Here is a 17,663-nt window from a genome sequence, read left to right on the forward strand (position 1 = left end):
AGGCTATCTAGCTGCAATTGTTTCTGTGATATAGCATGCACCCCTCTCCCCATATACAGCACCCCTCCCTCGAAAGAAGCCACCACGCTCGTAGAAGAAACAGACGCTGGCCGCTAGAAAGTCTCCTCAAGATCATGAGGCTAATACTGAGGTCACATTTGCAAACCGGGGCCCGGCCGGGCAGTCTTATGGAACGAAAAGGATGATATAAAAGACAAGGAAACACAGAAAGGTTTTCGATTATAACCATGGGCACTATTTCTGTATATTCTTGATATGAACTGTTTATTTTCATAGAATCATACAAACAACCCGGCCGGGCCCCGGTTTGGAAATGTGACCTAAGCTTAAGGTAGCTTACCTGTGGACGTGTCAGTTGATTTAGGTATGTTGACATGGCGCTTTTCGCCTTCCGGGAGATGCTCAGGATTCACCGCTTCTGCATCTTCGTACCCTTCTTTCCTGTTGTCAGAAGAACCGTTGCCACGGTCGACACCTCCGCGTGTGCTCCTTGAACGAACGGGAGGGACAGGGGCCGGCGACCCGCCGGTTTGGGGGCGGTTGCCGGGTCCCCCGGGAGCTCGAGGGGCCCGAACTGGCTGTGGTTGATCGCCCATCTGTACTGTACTAGCACACCAGGAGTGCGCCTTCTGTAGCAGTGTAAGCTGTATGAATATGGCAATATTTTGAGTCACATTTCGTTTCTTCTACAAGAGCGTAATCTGTGACGGTATAATACAGTCTTGGATTGGTTTCAAGAAAAGACACAGTTTGAAGTCTCGATACGATCGAAGACTTTTAATTTGTATCAAAGCTCCTTTATACATGTATAATTCTTGTCCTGGTTTGAACTCTTTTTAACGGACCGCATTGACGCGGAACGTTCTTGTTTTTGGATCGAAGAGCACGTGCACTTTACATCTTGTGTAAAATGTTTAGAAACTGCAAGCGATTGAGTAGCAGGTTCTAAGTAATTAGTCTACACCCTGTTTACCAAAACAACTCTTTTTTACTCATTTATTTCTATGTGAAAGTATATCACAAGATTGCAAGAGCAACACGAAAACTCAACTAGTTATCCTTCTTAATTTTATATCTGAACAAAGAGGTTTATCTCCATAACACACACGTACGAAGAATTAAAAAGTGGTAAATTAATGTAGGATGTTAAATAGGTGTCTAGATCCAAATATATATAGCAAGCTCTTCTTCGCCCGTTTAGAGTATCTTAGATTACAACTTGTTTGTTTTCCGTTTAAAGATCTTTGATAAATATATCTGTACCATATCCTCACCTAATATTTTATACAGTTCTTTTGTTTACGTCTAGCGAGTCATCAAAGGGTTCTTACTTGATTGCTTTACAATCCATGGTGTATTATCCCCTTTATTATTCTCTATAATATAGTATTCTTCAATATAAATATATATAATCCAGCTAGCAATGTTGATTTTGTAGGAGAAATTATTGACAAGCATGTTGTTATTTTGTGTTTATGTGAGCTACATACTGTTAGTTTGTGTTTTTGCTGTTGCTGTCCTTCCGACAAGAAACAGGTTTAATTTTCATCTTCATCTTGACGTTTCTCCTCCACAACGTCCAACGTTGTCTTCGGCATTTCTGTAGAAGAGTCGGTTCCTCCTTCCGTTGCCTCAGTTTTACCTGTGGTGGTCTGCCGGTTACTGGCAGTAGTGGTTGTTTCATCGTCCTGACATAGTTCAGGCGGAGGAGGGTGTACCCTGTTCTCCTCCACGTCGGTCAAAGTTGCCGTGGGTATCTCTGTAGTAGACCCTGTCTCAGCTGCCGTCACCTCGGTTCCGCCTGCGGTGGTCTGCTGGTTACTGGTAGTGGCGGTTTCTTCATTGTCCTGGCGAGGTTTAGTCAGAGGAAGGCGTGCCTTGCAATTGTTTTCCTCCACATCGGTCAAAGTTACCGTGGGTATTTCTGTAGCAGACCCTGTCTCAGCTGCCGTCACCTCGGTTCCGCTTGTGGTGGTCTGTCGGTTACTGACAGTGGCGGTTGTTTCATTATCCTGACGAGGTTTAGTCAGAGGAAGGAGTGCCTTGTTCTCCTCCACATCGGTCAGAGTTGCTGTGGGTATCTCTGTAGCAGACCCTGCCGTCGCTTGAGTTCCCCTTGTAGCGGTCTGCTGGGTGCCAACAGTGGCGGTCGCCCCATTGTCCTGTTGAGGGTCACCTAGATCGAAGCATGCCCTGTTCTCCTCCACATGGGTCAAAGTTGCCCTGGGTATCTCTGTAGCAGACCCTATCGTCGCATCAGTTCCCCTTGTAGCGGTCTGCTGGTTGCTAAGAGTGGCGGTTGCACCATTGTCCTGTTGAGGGTCACCCAGACCGAAGGGTGCCCTGTTTTCCCCCACATCGGCCAAATTTGCAGTGGGTATCTCTGTAGCAGACCCTATCGTTGCCTCAGTTCCCCTTCTAGCTGTCTGCTTGGTGCCAACAGTGGCGGTTGCACCATTGTCCTGTTGAGGCTCACCCAGACCTAAGCGTGCCCTGATGGCAGACTTCCATTTCTCCAACACATCCCCCGTCATAGTCATCGTCACTGTCATCAGAAGGCCCTGAGAAGCATTCAGAACGATGAAGATGTACTCCACAACTCTGCTGTTGACGTACGGGTAGATGAAGCCTAGAATCCAGGTCAACCCCATCAGGAAAGAGATACGCAAGTAGACCCAGGCCTTGCTGCTCTGTGAGCGCGACATAGCCGCGTTGGCTATCTCAAATGACTTCCGTATGGCCACTAAGGCAGACGTGACCAAGACTACATTGACCAGAAGAGCACAGAAGACAGGGACTCCAAACGCTACCAGACTGCCCATCGGATTGCCGATCCAACAGCTCTCTCCGTACCCCACCCTCACAGAGCTACCGAATTCCACAATCACTGTGACAACGACTACCAGCACCGGAACCAGCCAGGTGTACAAGACGTACTTGTACAATTTCGCTCTGTCTAAGTCGTCACGAAAGGTAAGAAAGAGATCCATGGATAGCGCGTTCATGGATGTGAAGGCCGTCAGCAGAAGGTAATGCAGAAGAATTGCAAACACTGTACAGGCCGGTCCGGGAGGGACAAGAACGCGTAGCACAAACATGACTTCAGCAGATGCCATGCATGTTGTCATCTGAACCTTCAGCTTTTCCGGGACTTTCTTCCACTGTCCGGACCTGACAGTGTGAATCACGAAACCCAACACTGCTACGGTAGACACTATCACAAGACCCAACGTCAACCATCCCTGGTTAGCCTCCCAACTGTTGATTGTCTCCCCATTGCGTGAGTGGTTCGAGAAGTGCTGCAATACACACTCCCCACAGATTGAAGCTGTTGTGTTCATAATGACCACTTCCTCAGCCGGGCAGGTCAAGTTAGAACTCAACAGGTGGACACTACCATTGGGGAGGACCTGGAACTCTTCGGACGTGAAAGTCAAAGCGGGTTTGCTGCAGTTCTGTAAGGGAATGGTTTCGTTGTTTGGGCCATGAGTTCTAGCGGACGAAGATTGCCGGCAGGTGTCTACAAAGGGGTCGTATACAGTGTCGGAGGGACACGGATTGTTTCCAACACTCTCACCGGCATTAAAGTTGAATAAACGAGTTAGTGAGATTTCATGAGGACAAGTACCAGTTTGAAAGCAATGATCTTTTTGGTCCTCTCTCCTCCCCTTCAAAACAGTGGAAGCACACCTTAAATGTGTGATTGCTGTAAAAGAAAGCCCTTCACACAGAGCACAGTGTAGGTTTCTGTATGTCTTGTGCCTACTGGCAAATGGGTATGTGTAGGACCTGCAGGCGGTTATATCACAATTTGCATTTGAATAATCTTCGTCAGGGAAACGGCAAGACCTCTCCTGGTCTCGAAACTCGAATTCGTCGGAAAGTTGGAATTCTAGCTTGCCTGTACCTAGGCAACCTTCCACCTTTTCATATTCAACGCCAAGAGTACTGAGAATGGTGCTGTACTCTTGTGTAGGGGTTTGTGCAGAAGAATTAAGCTGTCCAGAACACATAAGTCTGGACGTAAAAATAGACACTTCTGTCATTGTTACATTGTTGCAAAGAGCACAGAATATGTTTCTATACGGGGTTTCACGTGAATCATCTTTGACAGGCATTCTGTAAATCAGGTCACTGGGGAGGAAGGGGTCTACTTGTTTTAAACACTGATCCCTTGTGACATCGTCCGTCCATTGGTCAGGGCAGTTAGCAACCAACCAATAGGAAGGCTTGTCGATGAAGCCAGCCACACACTGCCACAGATGGTAATCGTCAGTGATTGGTCGAGTGAAGCTGTCTTCTCTGTGATGGGTGTAATGAAGTCATGATAAGCCACACGATTCTAGTTGACGTAAACTATAGTCTATAATGCAATGCAAGTACTTATGAAATTACACATAAATCATATTTCCCAATTGTTTATTTCTCATTACTTACGCGACGTCTTCACAGCATTCTCTGAAAAAGCTGCATTCGTCGTCACAAGAACAAAGCTTCTCTCGTATCTGCTTGCTACAGGTGTATCCTCCCTTGCACTCTTGTCCGACGAAGTCCAAGGATGTAGGGTCTAATGTAATTCAGGGAAAAGGTTTCAATGCTTTGCTCTAATTTTACTTAAAGCTTTTGTATGGAAAAACTGACGAAAATGGCAGTCTACAATTTTAGATGTAAGAAGACTACAATGTATTCTTACATCTGAAATTATAGAGTGGCAGAATCATGGCAGAACTCTACAATTTTAGATGTAAGAAGACTACAATGTATTCTTACATCTGAAATTGTAGAGTGGCAGAATCATGGCAGAACTCTACAATTTTAGATGTAAGAAGACTACAATGTATTCTTACATCTGAAATTGTAGAGTGACAGAATCATGGCAGAACTCTACAATTTCAGATGTAAGAAGACTACAATGTATTCTTACATCTGAAATTGTAGAATTCTGCCATGATAGAAAATATAATTGTAAATGAACAGAGCACATTGTCTTGATCATGAATTATTATAGATGCTTAGAAATGCAACATGAATGCCAAAACGTCATGAAGTTAAGGCAAATACTTTATGAAAAACTTAAACTGTTCTCCAACTCAAAATTTGACTCACCAGAAATTTTCGACTGAATCACTCAGTCTTCCTCAGCTATCTGACCCAAATGCTGTGGACACGTGATTTTTCCCACAAAAAATGTCCACAGCATTTGGGTCAGATAGCTGAGTAAGACTGAGTGATTCAGTCGAAAATTTCTGGTGAGTCAAATTTTGAGTTGGAGAACAGTTTAAGCTTTTCATAATGTAATTTACCAACTCAGATGAACTTTCATGCTGAATTAAGGCAAATACATGGTAGTTTTCTTCAGCTGTGCTTACCGGCACATTCCATCACGCTGCAGAAGTCCCACCTCAGTGTCGGGTCCGTGGTGTAGCACCAGGGCCGGGCCTTGTTGTCAGGGTTACGGCAGAAGTTTTCCTCCAGCCCCGCATCAGGATGAGCCTGTGGTGTGTGGGGATGGCTGTGGGGCGACTGGGAGTCCCATCTCTGACATAGCCGGCCTCCTGCCCTGTACAAAGAATAACACTGTCACTAAATGTCATGAAGGCCATCTGTGTTGGTAGTAATCATAATGAAATGTTGAAGTTTATATCAGCACAAGGAGTATCACAGAGATCAAATTTTCAACGACCACTGTCGCATTCATTAGGATAATGATTGACCAATCACTTCAAAACGTAATCTCGCGAGAGTTACGGTTACAGACACGTGTCCTTATTCAAACGAGACTTTACGGATACGTGATGTGAACAATTGATCAAAAGTGCCAGGAAGTTTATATCGTCCACCGTCTCTGTTAAGTGATGGCTGGAGTGCTCTGATGTATATGGCCTCCTTATTGCCTCTTAAAAAGTAGTCCTGTTCAATGTCCAGTATTCTAACTTTGACCAACATTTCCCGAGGCTGAAACTTGTAGTCAAGGGAAAACAGTGTACCATAGAGAGACACAGGTCAGACATGCGTCTAATCTTACCTATTTACGTGCCCTGCGTAGCTTCTTCCCTTGTCAACTGTGTAGAAGCAACGTGTTGGTAAGGCTGCAAATATAAGACAGAATAGGATGGTTTAATGAGACGTGGAACTTGAGTTTTTAAGCTTTGTGTCACGCCGGCCAGCCCTTATACAAGTAACGTTACAGTTTATAGGAGGCATGTATGTTGCTGTCAATTACTATGGAAGAAAGAAAGACATGATGAAACCCAACAGCAGTTACCATGGTGACAGACGTCTGATCCTGGTCGTTGACCTTATTTCGTTAGGTCGTTGAGAGGAAGAAGAAGAAACACCCAAAACAATATGTTTTCCTTCTGTATCTGTATCTGTATAGCCGGTATAACCGCTTTTCGGCGTAACACACCAGCTTCTGCGAAGGTAAACATAACTATACCGTCGCAGGCGAAGACATCGTCGCAGTACCTCCACCTGATGAGCGGGTTCTTGGTGTAGCACCACGGCCCGTCCTTCCCGTCCGGGTTCCTACAGTAGTTCCACTCCAGCCCTGCTGACGGGTAGGCCTCGGGAGTGTGGTTATGGGCGTGGGGGTACTGAGATGTCCAGAACTGACAGGAGTAGTCTCGGTTTGCACGGCCCCTGTAGCTTGCCCCTTTGTCCTGTAGGTAGTAACAGTCTGTGGGCAGATAACGTTACATTGTAAACGTTGTGCATAAAAAATGGCATTTCAGAGGTTTGAATTTTCAGCCGCTGCACGCATGTTAGTACTATTATAGTATATGTCATAGCCACATAAAGCCTAGGTTAGCTCGATTGTTGTGTTATCCGTTCCAACATGCATTTTAACATTAACCAAATTGACGCTAACCACAGTGCACGAGGCAGCCAAAGTAGGCTCAGTTACCAGCCTATTTCTTTTTGAAAAGATTTGGAGGGGAAATTTTTCGCTACCAAATGACGGTCTCTTTTGCGAAGCTACTGTTAGTTACTAGTATCTGTTAAAAAGAGTAACGTGCTCTCGCCCGGTGACTGCAATGTTGTAAGGGGTCACGTAGACTTTGTTGTGTCTGTTTTTCGTGGTCGATGTGTTAGTAATTGTCATGTGTGTGGAGAACTCACCACAGTTCTGTTCATCACTGTTGTCTCCACAGTCATCTCTGCCGTTACATCGTGTAGCCGGGTGGAACAGGGCACCATTGTCACAGACAGCAGGAACTGAGGGATAGAAGGGGCATTGTCAAGCTCTAATCAGAAAATTATTTCCACTCCCCCACCCCCAAAGTAAGCCTTCCTGTGCATATATCCTATGGCATTTTCTTGACGTATACATCCGGTAAGACTGGTATGAAAGTGATCTGTAGGCCTGGAAGTCTGTGTCGCCCCCCGTCTTAGGTGTGTCATTTGCATAACGTGACGTCACGGAAGCGGTGGATTGATTGTTAGTCCTTGACAAAGACTGGAGTTACACAGTCGAACATTTGGTTGGCAATTACAGCTTAAACTGCTTGATAATGACTTTTACCAACACAGATGAACTTTCGTAGAGTGGTACGCGACGATCGCAGCGCCTTGTCGTAACGCAGCTCTGCATCTCGCCCTGTTTTCGCGTGCAATCACCCGCGATTTGGTGATGGCTTACATGAAACCTACGCCAGAATAACAGTACTTACCAGTTCTGCGATACGACCAATTACGAAGGCCCACGACGACACTTCTATACACCTCTTCCACAGCCGCTGTGGAAGGGCTGTGCAAGAGCGCTATGGAAGTGTCGTTGTGGGCCTTCGTAAAAAAATGTTGTCAGTGTACTTACCACAAGACTCATCGCTGCCGTCGCTACAATCTTCTATCCCGTCACATCTGGAATAGCGCCGTGTATGGTCACCGCAGGGAACACGTGCTTCACTATCGGTACCGTTACATTCCTTCTGCAAATCCAGGCATTGTCCATTGTCGCAGGCCATCTTGTTTTCTCTCTCGCCTGCGTCAAACACAAGTAGAAACACTAGAAATGTAACATTTGCAAGCAAATTGATAATGTTTATCTTCTCATATGGTCTTCTCTGTTAATTCTTACTCAAACAGATTCATATAACATATGGTGACAGGAGTGTAAATCCCTCCTTCTATAAAATTGCAACATGATGTAATCCAACACTAGTAACCATGGTGACAGACATCTGGTTCAGGTCATTGACCTTATTGGTAAGAAGAAGAGGAAACAGAGCAAAAACAATATGTTTTCCTTTGGTAAACATAACTACACGGGGCCCGCCATATACATATAAATGCTGAATTAATGAAAGCCAAACCCAGGAAATTGTTAGATTATACGTCAATAAAACAACTAGGGATGGAAGTTGAGAAAATTGCAAAGAAAAGAAGATAAAAGATGCAATATACACGTATGTCCTCTGTGCCCATACTTACAGCAGTGCTGTTCGTCTGTGTTGTCTCCACAGTCGTCTGTACCATCGCACACCTGTGTCTTGTTGATGGCGGCCCCATTCGGACAAATTTCTTTATCTATATTCAAAAAGACCACATAAAAAGGAATGAAATACATCACTACATCAAAGTAAAAGAAAGTACAATAAATCAGAGCCTTGTCTTGTATCCTCTCTGCATGTTTATCAGCAATCCATGTTCCGGCATGGCAACAGACATCTTTGACCATTTTCAGCATGCTGACGACCACTGTCAGAGAGCAACGAAATATTTTTGGGCGACGCCTCTGGGGCGGAGGCATTTGTGTAAGGCAAAGAAAAATCAGGCAAACATTGATGCTCGCGCTGATGTCATCCATAAACATTACATGGTGTGTCCTTACCACAGTTTTGTTCATCGCTCCCGTCGTCACAGTCCACTATTCCGTCACACACCACCTCATGCACGTCACAGTCCCCGTCTGTACAGACTGTCTTCTCAAACCCGGAACAAGCTGGAAGAACAAAAGAACATAAAGCAGTGATATGCTAGCCTCTACCAGGCTTCGGGAGGCGGCTGGAAAGAGCAGAAATAGAGAGATAACATGCCAATAGAGAGACAATATTGGTCGTGTAAAAGAAAATCCCTATATCCTAGGGCCCAGTTTAGTTTTTTTTTTTTCACTCTGGCATTATACATGGGATGTCCATAGGATGTTTTGATATAATATTTGTAGTTACCTTGAAAAAACTTCACTTCAATGACTTCGAAAGTTTGCGGAAAGGTAAATTGTAGTTGCCAAATCTGTCCTGTAGCTAGGAACCCGCTAAGATCAACTTCATTCAGACGTACTTCTCCCCCTGTTTCTTCAACTTGTTCTCGGTTGTCTATGTTCACGGCTTCTAAGTCTTCAACTTCTTCTGTTTCTAGTCCAGGAAGGTCTGAAGCAAGGAAATGTTTCACAGCCTCAAACCGTTGGCCCAACGACATAGCACGTAAGACTGTTACGTCTCGTTTGTGGTAATACCACATGCGGATGCGGGAGAGTGTTGTGGGCGCCTGCAGGTCAAATGTGAGTCGCCAGGTGTGCTCTTGAGCCGCGCGCATCCAGCCGGTTCTCAGGTTGGAGTCCAGGACGTAGCCGGCAAGATGGCGGACGCCGTCTTCGCTCGTCCATTCGTCTGGTGTCACCCTGGTAGGGTCAGTCTCTACCCAACCACCTGCAACTAACAGCCTTTCTTTAATGGAAATGTTTGGAGGCTAAAAAAAAGATAGGTAATAAGAAAAATGCACAATACTTATAATTTTGCACCCACACAAATGAAGCATATTGTTCACACAAAAAAAACATTTTAAAGGCACCCAGTGCAGTTTTTAGGGCTTGGAAACCCGATTTTCAAAGCCAATATTCTAGACATTTGTATACATACTAAGTTGAAACCACACTATCCCAGTGTATATTGACCCCCAGGGAGCAAAAATTCCCAAAATTCTGACGGAAAATTGTTACACGAAAGGCCCAGGGCTGATTTTTAGGGTGCCACCCAGAAAATAAATGGCTAATCTTGGGGCTTGTTTCTGCAGTTTTAAATGCCTAAAGTATGAAATGCTGACTCAAAATGTGCTATTCTGAGATAGTATGTGACAGAAAGATTGCCTTATTCAGAATATTTCCAGTTTTGCTGCCCCTGAAATTGCATTGGATGGATTTAATGTGAATATTTGGAGGCCAAAACAAAGATAGGTAATATTTAGAAAAATGCACAATACGCTTCATTTTGCACCCACACAAAATGAAGCCTATTGTTTACCAAAAACAACATTTTAAGCATACCTTGCTTTACGAACAGGTGTGCATACGTAGTACCAATTCCTCAAAATGCGTGACAATGCTAGGGCCTCATAAAATCTTAATTGCTACTTTCTTTTTACTGTTCTCTTGTCAAGAAATTCAGCCAAAACGTATCACTTTTAATGAAAGGTACTAGCAATTTTGTTGTACACGATAGTTATCCAAATAGTTGATCTAAAGACAAATCGACTTTAATAAAGAAAACATATTCAGATGCATTGCTAAGGTTACAAATGATCTCGGGTGGCCAAAGTAGCAAAACAGATTTCGAGTGGGACTAAATATATGTAAAGGCATGTGCTTCATGTTGTGTAGTACGGGGCTATATAGCTGCATGTGCCTAACACTTGCAAACAAATAACGGCTTGGGTGAGGCTTACAGTGTGGTCTGTATCTGTATCTGTATAGCCGGTATAACCGCCTTTCGGCGTAACACACCAGCTACCTTGAACTTCTAGCTCTAGACTTTGTTTAGCTATCTATTGACAATGCCCCTACTGTACATGGTGACAGTGAGTTCCACTCTCGCGATAGTTCTAGGAAAGAATGAATTCTTGAACACCTCAATCCTTGGTTGATAACTCTGGTACTTGAAGGCATGGCTATTTCTTGTTCTCTTCTGGGCTGGTATTACTAGTTGGGACATCCACCAGTTTATTAGTCATTTTGTACATCATGCACAGTCTGTACATCTTTCTACTGTCTTCCAGTGAGGCCCACTGTAGGTTTCTTTTCATTTCCGTGACACTAGCACCTCTTTCATAGTTGTTCATACAGAATCTTGCAGCTTGATTCTGTACCCTTTCCAATTTGTCTTTGTCTTTCTTTGTATATGGATCCCATACTGTCGCAGCATATTCTAGGTTCGGTCTTACAAGTGACGTGTATGCAAGTGATTTTACTCTAGTTGGACATGCCCACAGATTACATATACATAACTGTATATGCCTTATAATAATACTAATTGCAGCAAAATGACGACTCTGGAACAAAGATAACTAGTTGCTTACCTGTCAGTGCAAATGCAGCTGGCAGACAGTGGAATAGACTCCACAGTAGCACCATAGATGTTCCGGTGGGCGACAGGTTTTCCATTCTGTTGGAGGATAGCTGGCCACACATTGTACAATCATCCAGCTGTCCCACACGCTGTACTGTTGTACAGCTGTCCCACACGCTGTACTGTCGTACAGCTGTCCCACACGCTATACTATTGTACAGCTGCCCCACACGCTGTACTGTCGTACAGCTATCCCACACGTCGTACTGCTGTACAGCTATCCCACACGCCGTACTGTCGTACAGCTGCCCCACACGTTGTACTGTCGTACAGCTGCCCCACAAGTTGTACTGTCGTACAGCTGTCCCACGCGCTGTATGGTTGACAGTTACCCCACACTATGTACTGTCGTACAGCTGCCCCACACGTTGTACTGTCGTACAGCTGCGCCACACGTTGTACTGTCGTACAGCTGCCTCACATACTGTACTGTTGTACAGCTGCCTCACATGCTGTACTGTTGTACAGCTGTCCCACACGCCGTACTGTTGTACAGCTGCACCACAGGCTGAACTGTTGTACACCGACAGAGGTTTTTGTCGGCCCCAAATCAGCTTAGCGTGCGCTGCCGAATGCTGATAAAATCGTAGCCTCCGTAACAGGCTCCTAGGTGGTTGTTTTAGATTACCAGTTTTGCTGATTAAGCCACTTTCGAGAACATTCGCTGGACGCTTCAGGCGAGGCTAGGCAGTGTTTCCTGTGGTATTTTTATTTGCAGTTTTATGTGTGTCTCGTGGTAACCACCTGGTGTATACTTCATAAAATATTTGTTATTGTTCTTCTTGCCCTGTCTGTCGCAAATTTATCATTTTATTTATATTGCTCATATGTCAACCAAAATCTGGTTTAGCTACCAGTTTGGCTACCAAAAATCATATAGTAAGCTTAACGATACATCTGAAGGTGTTAACCTTTATTACACGAATTGTCCTGAAACTTAGTAGGTGGGTAGGTCTTGATGAGACCTAGAAACGATCAGATTTTGCGGCATTTCTTGGTACTGCAGCAGATTACATTCGGTTGATATCTTCTGATCTATTCTACGCATTTCCAGTTCTGGTCAGATTTTGCCAGTTTTCTGTCAGTTAGATCAGACGTGTGTTGACTTTTCAAATCTAGACAGAACTTTTAACCTTAGTGCTGTAGTGGTGTTATGTTACATCTATTGAGAAAACGTCACACCCTTCAGCCAGGGGTAACTTCGGGGAGCATTTAACTTGGGTAACGGATAAGAATGTGTAAGAATGCGGGAGGGTGGGTAAGAATGTGTAAGGATGGGACAGGATGGGTAAGGATAGGGGAGAAGTAGTAGGAATGTGTGAGGATGTGCGAGAATAGGTAGGGGTGTATACGTGTGGGTAACCAGTACACAATGTTTTGTATGGTACTACCTCATTTGCATACTCGGGACAACTTAAATGAAGCCGTTACCTCAACTGGTCCCTAAAATGTAAATTAGAAGTTGTTTACGACTGATGTCAGTGATGAGATGAAGCTCTTAAAACATCGGAGTCGAAGTGGGTTTTCCCACAAACGGCATGTAGCCATGTTTTAAGCTATACAGTGGAGTGGAGCTTTCGGAGATTGAAATTCGTGGTAAGTGTATTTTTGAAGCCTCGAATATGTCTGTTTGTGTACAGAAAGCTATTGAGGTTTATTGAGGTTTACAGAAAGCTAGAATTCTGACTGGGGAGGGGAGCGAACCAACTATTATATAGTGATGAACGTGCTAGAACCATAAAAATCGCAGGTTGGGCTGAACGACTATTATTACCCTCCATGAAAATGGGGGTACTGTTTTTACTCCGTTTCATGTTTGGTCTGATATCTGAAGATCGGTGAGAAGGAACTGTACGATATTTGGCAGATTGATGGATGGGGCCTTGGAGATTGTGTAGGTTGACTTTGAGCCCCTGGTGATTGACCTTGGTACTGCAGTTTAATTTTTTTATTCTGTTGTTTTCGCGTTATGGACTGTTTGTGCGATATTAAGGTAGCATGTAGTTGTTATTACCATGGTTTAGTGGTTTAAATTTGGGTCCCCTAGCTGTTTGCGTTTGATATTTACAAAATGTTTAATGTTGGACTTTTTGTGTTGAATGTTTGGAAAATCTGGGGGATGGTTTGGTATGATTTTTGGTATGTGGGTAGTTGTTGAGTCTCTTTGTGTTTTGGAGTGCATTAGCAGGTTGTCGCATATTTTCATTGCTTAATTTAAAAGGATTTTCACTTTTTCACCCCTACTTCATAATAGGATGGTCTGTTTGACCCAAAAGTTGGGACAGAGTGTTTTTGTTTATACCCCCAGCTGGCAGGTCAGACCCAGGCAGCCCTATCTATTTTTACCCCTAGACAGAGTGTGCAGGAAAATAAATCTTGTTTGTCTGGTCTGCAGGTCATTGACCTACATGTACAGGCAAATGTAGCCTGGGTACCATCCCCAGTAGTATATTCGCAAACTCTATAACAGTTATAGAGTTTGCGAATATACTACTATTTCATGGAGGGATGATGTCTACGACTTCTCCTTGTTAAAGAACTTTTATTCATATATTAATATTTTGGTCAGCCGAGGAGGTCTTGTTTTCATTATCTTTGGTTGGTTAGTTGGTTGGTTGGTTGGTTGGTTGGTTGGTTGGTTGGTTGGTTAATTGGTTGGTTGGTTGGTTGGTTGGTTAATTGGTTGGTTGAGTGGTCGGTTAGTTGGTTGGTTGGTTGGTTGGTTGGTTGGTTAATTGGTTGGTGTGTTGGTTGTTTGTTTTGTTGGTTGGTTGGTTGGTTGGTTAGTTGGTTGATTGTTTGTTTGTTTGTTTATTTCGATCCCCATTAGTGCTTAAAAGCACTATTCTTCCTGGGGTCAATAAAATGAAACATAGATAACAAAACTTGTACATAATGATGATTACAAAATAATACAGTAAGTTCAAAATCAATAGGAGAGGTCAGAGGTCGACCTAAAAAAGCACAAAATAATCTGAACATAACCCAGCGTTGTACGTAAACAACAAAGGTGCCCACAAAATTAACAAAGGTATAAATAACGTAAATAACTAAATAGAACATAATGTCCGACTGATCACTGATTGGTTATTAATAAATTTAATAAAATTATTAATAAATGAATGAAGCACATGTACTAAACAGCAACCAAAGACACAATACAAGCATTTCCAAATTTATTTTGATTGACCATGCACAAAACCTCTGTATGTCATTTCAAAACCTTTCAAAAAACTCCTTTCAAAAGTTTAAAGGACATCAATATATAATGATATTTTAAGAATTCTGCATTCGTTTTGGAAATGTCCTTACCAATAAAAGGAAAACACTTGGCTACACTAAATAGTAAAGCATTGGAAATTGGCTTAGTCTTAAAGAGAAATAGATAAGCTGGTATGATACATGTATTTTTATCTTACAGAATCAGTAATGAAATACTGATATGAAAATGTTCTGTGCCATCTTAGATAGCTTGCTGTCTGCAACAAGACTAACTTGAATAAATAACGTATAACTTAGTATGTGTATAATATGGTGTCATTCTATGCTACACTTTTGCTCTTTTGCACTTGTGCTCTTTTTCTGCTTCTGTTTTCTCTTTCTGGTTAGGCCACACCAAGTAAATTTTATGGATGACATCTGCTCGCGCATTGAATTTGGCCTGTTCCTAAAAAAAAACCAAGAAACTCCGCTTCCTATAACTACGTATGACCAAAGAGTCACGACAGTGCCGCAAATCGTCAGATTGACGTGAAACCCGTAACGCCGAAAGAAAGTGTCTATTGACAGGACCATCCTGCCAATAACAGAAAACAGGACAGGACGACAACTGCTGTACCACCTGATTTATTGCTATTTTGATGATGAATAAAAGACTTCTTGCTTGTTACACTCATTCAATTTGTGTTCTAACATTTGTCGACCCTTAGGATATTTCTAGGCATCTTGTTTTTTAGGGCCCTTCTTGGGTTTTTTTCGCCCTCTCGCATTAGATTTAGGGTCTCCAAAGGACGTCATCCATAAAATGTACTTGGAGTGGCCTTATCTGGTACATCTTCTGGTAATGTGACCAGATAAACTTAAGAGAAATATTTACATACAGAGCCAGGAATTTCTGAAATACAAAACAATAAATCAGAGTCTTGTCTCCTCTCGTCATATTTATCTGCCATCCCCTTTCTGACATAGCGACAGACATCTTCGCCCATATTCGGCATGTTGACCATTGTCAGAGGGCAACAAAATTTCTTTTTTTTTTAATCAGGCGAAAATAAAATTAATGCGCGCGCTGATGTCATCCATAAAAATGACTTGCTGTGGCTTAACGAATAAACACATGTCGTGTTTCTAAAAAAACAAACGATTTTGTGCTATTTCTTTACTTTACATTTGTTGTGGGGATTTCCGAACAATTTGTTTGGTTTCCTACTGCCGAGACCTTGTATTAATTAGACAGCTATGCGATACAGAATCTGACTGCCCAGTGCAGCGGCTGTCACCCAGATCATAGCCTGGTCCTGGGGTCCACAGCTTGCTTCATAGAGCCCTACAACAAAAAGAAACAAGACTGGCAATAAAAACATACATTGCCATGGCGACGGTGGTTCATGTTAGGGTTATTGTTTGCATGGCACTGCCATCATTTCATGATTTTGAGGAAGCCTTGGTACCTGTTAAGTCTAGACAGATACAGTGCGCTGCTCCCCTGAGTGTATAGTGAACGAGCTCCGGGGTCACAGAAAGTAGGGACACCCGGGGCAGAGAGGTCTTCCCATGGGTTTCCAAGAATGTGGGCATAGATGTGGGTCAGAGACATGCCTGTGGACATTCCATTCCTGTGGACAAAATGCCTGTACTATTCCTAGAATTCTTGCAAACTGCACACAACACTGTACCATTAGGCTCCTCCCTGAGACGTCGCCAAAAAAGAAAAGAAATATGAATAACAACAGCACAAAGTATACTCCAAATGGTTCCGTTCGAAATTCAATGCATTCAAAATTCGACAGTCAAAAGAGATATCACGCTACCAATCTAATGGAATTTTTAGATAGATAGCGTTAGTGAAATTAAGTGATCACAAGAGTTAATACATTGTACATATTTGTACATCGGGATTTTAAAAAAGTTTAACTATAACTAGGGACAACATCAGGGTATGATATCTGCCAGCCATTTCCATTGTGCTGTCCATAGTTTATTTCGTCTGTTTCAAATTTCTTTGATAAATATCATATTTAATTTAGTATGTAAAACAGGGAAAGCCAATTCATTCGTTAGGCCACACCAATTTAATTTCTTGGTTAACGGATTTTTCTATAAAAATAACGGAGCGGGCGGGCGAAAAAAAAATAAAATAAAAACAGGCCTAGGCATCCTATTATGGCCCCAAATGGTACGACAGGAGCCATGAAGTCAACACACCAGGCTGGTTAAAAATTTAAACAATGAATTTTGAACTTTTAATGATACTACTGCATTGAAAGATGGAATGACTGTTACAAGTAGTAAGAAAATGACTGTTTTCAACTGTTCAGGGCAAAATATGAGCATTTTGCAGTTGATTCTGAATTTTTATTTTTATTTGCAAATCAGAAAAAAATGAAGCGGCGAATCCGTTAACCAAGAAATTAAATTGGTGTGGCCTTAGAATGACAAAACAAATTAAAGTAGATATTGGACGAGTGTTCAAAGTAGAAATAAACAGTACTGAAATCTTGATTCTTGAAGGGAAGCATTTTGTTCGTTTTATTTTAGTTCATTACTAAGTAACGACTGTTTAAAACCTCTATCATATTGGGGAAATTTCGTAAGTTCTTAGGCTCCTATGATAGATATCGCAAGGAAAATGATTGAGTTTAGAACCTGTTTGGTCTTGGATCGCTCCTTGGTGAGCAATTGTCGTTTCTGCGGTCGGCTCGATGCTCGGCGTGGTGGCGGCTTGAGTAGGCATGCCGTCCGGCGGGTTACCGCCGCATCCCCGCTCGTCCTCCCCTACCGCACAGTCCGGGTATCCGTCACAGATCAGATGACCGTGCACGCAGTACAGGTCCGCAGAGCCGGGCAGGCTGCAGTAGAACGTCCCGCAGTCTGGAAGGTTGCTGCCTTTGTAAGAAACAGGAGGAGACAGTAAAAACCCTTCTGGTCCCGGGCCGGGGTTCGAACCCACGACCTCCCGGGCACCAGAGCTTCATAATCAGACGCTCTAACCACTCCGCTAAAAGGTCTAGACCCGTTTGCCGGATCAGTTGGTAATAAGCACCTATAAACCCCCACTGTTACACTACTCCCCCTTTTCTT

At 43.1% G+C, this 17,663-nt stretch overlaps 2 protein-coding genes across 2 annotated transcripts in view; both read right to left on the reverse strand.

Moving 5' to 3' along the window:
• Positions 1 to 430: 430 nt before the first annotated feature.
• LOC109480250 lies at positions 431 to 11,398 on the reverse strand. Its single transcript, XM_019782402.1, has 13 exons — positions 11,314 to 11,398; positions 9,192 to 9,671; positions 8,455 to 8,550; positions 7,838 to 8,005; positions 7,144 to 7,239; positions 6,461 to 6,700; positions 6,047 to 6,110; positions 5,391 to 5,581; positions 4,459 to 4,588; positions 4,157 to 4,323; positions 2,463 to 3,541; positions 1,606 to 2,147; positions 431 to 665 (listed from the first exon to the last, which is right to left on the reverse strand). Exons 1-13 carry the CDS (start codon positions 11,396 to 11,398, stop codon positions 431 to 433), a joined length of 3,573 nt encoding a protein of 1,190 aa, XP_019637961.1.
• A 4,260-nt stretch (positions 11,399 to 15,658) lies between these two features.
• Positions 15,659 to 17,663, reverse strand: part of LOC109480331 (SCO-spondin-like) — a 20,300-nt gene continuing 18,295 nt past the window's right edge. Inside the window, exons 17-18 of the mRNA XM_019782526.1 lie at positions 17,229 to 17,468; positions 15,659 to 15,909 (exon numbers count right to left, since the gene is read on the reverse strand). Of these exons, the coding sequence (XP_019638085.1) occupies positions 15,812 to 15,909; positions 17,229 to 17,468 (338 nt within the window). The 3' untranslated portion in view covers positions 15,659 to 15,811. The remainder of the gene's footprint in view (positions 15,910 to 17,228; positions 17,469 to 17,663) is intronic.

Source organism: Branchiostoma belcheri, unplaced genomic scaffold (assembly GCF_001625305.1).
Source record: "Branchiostoma belcheri isolate BF01 breed outbred unplaced genomic scaffold, Haploidv18h27 scaffold108, whole genome shotgun sequence".
NCBI classification, from domain to species: domain Eukaryota; kingdom Metazoa; phylum Chordata; class Leptocardii; order Amphioxiformes; family Branchiostomatidae; genus Branchiostoma; species Branchiostoma belcheri.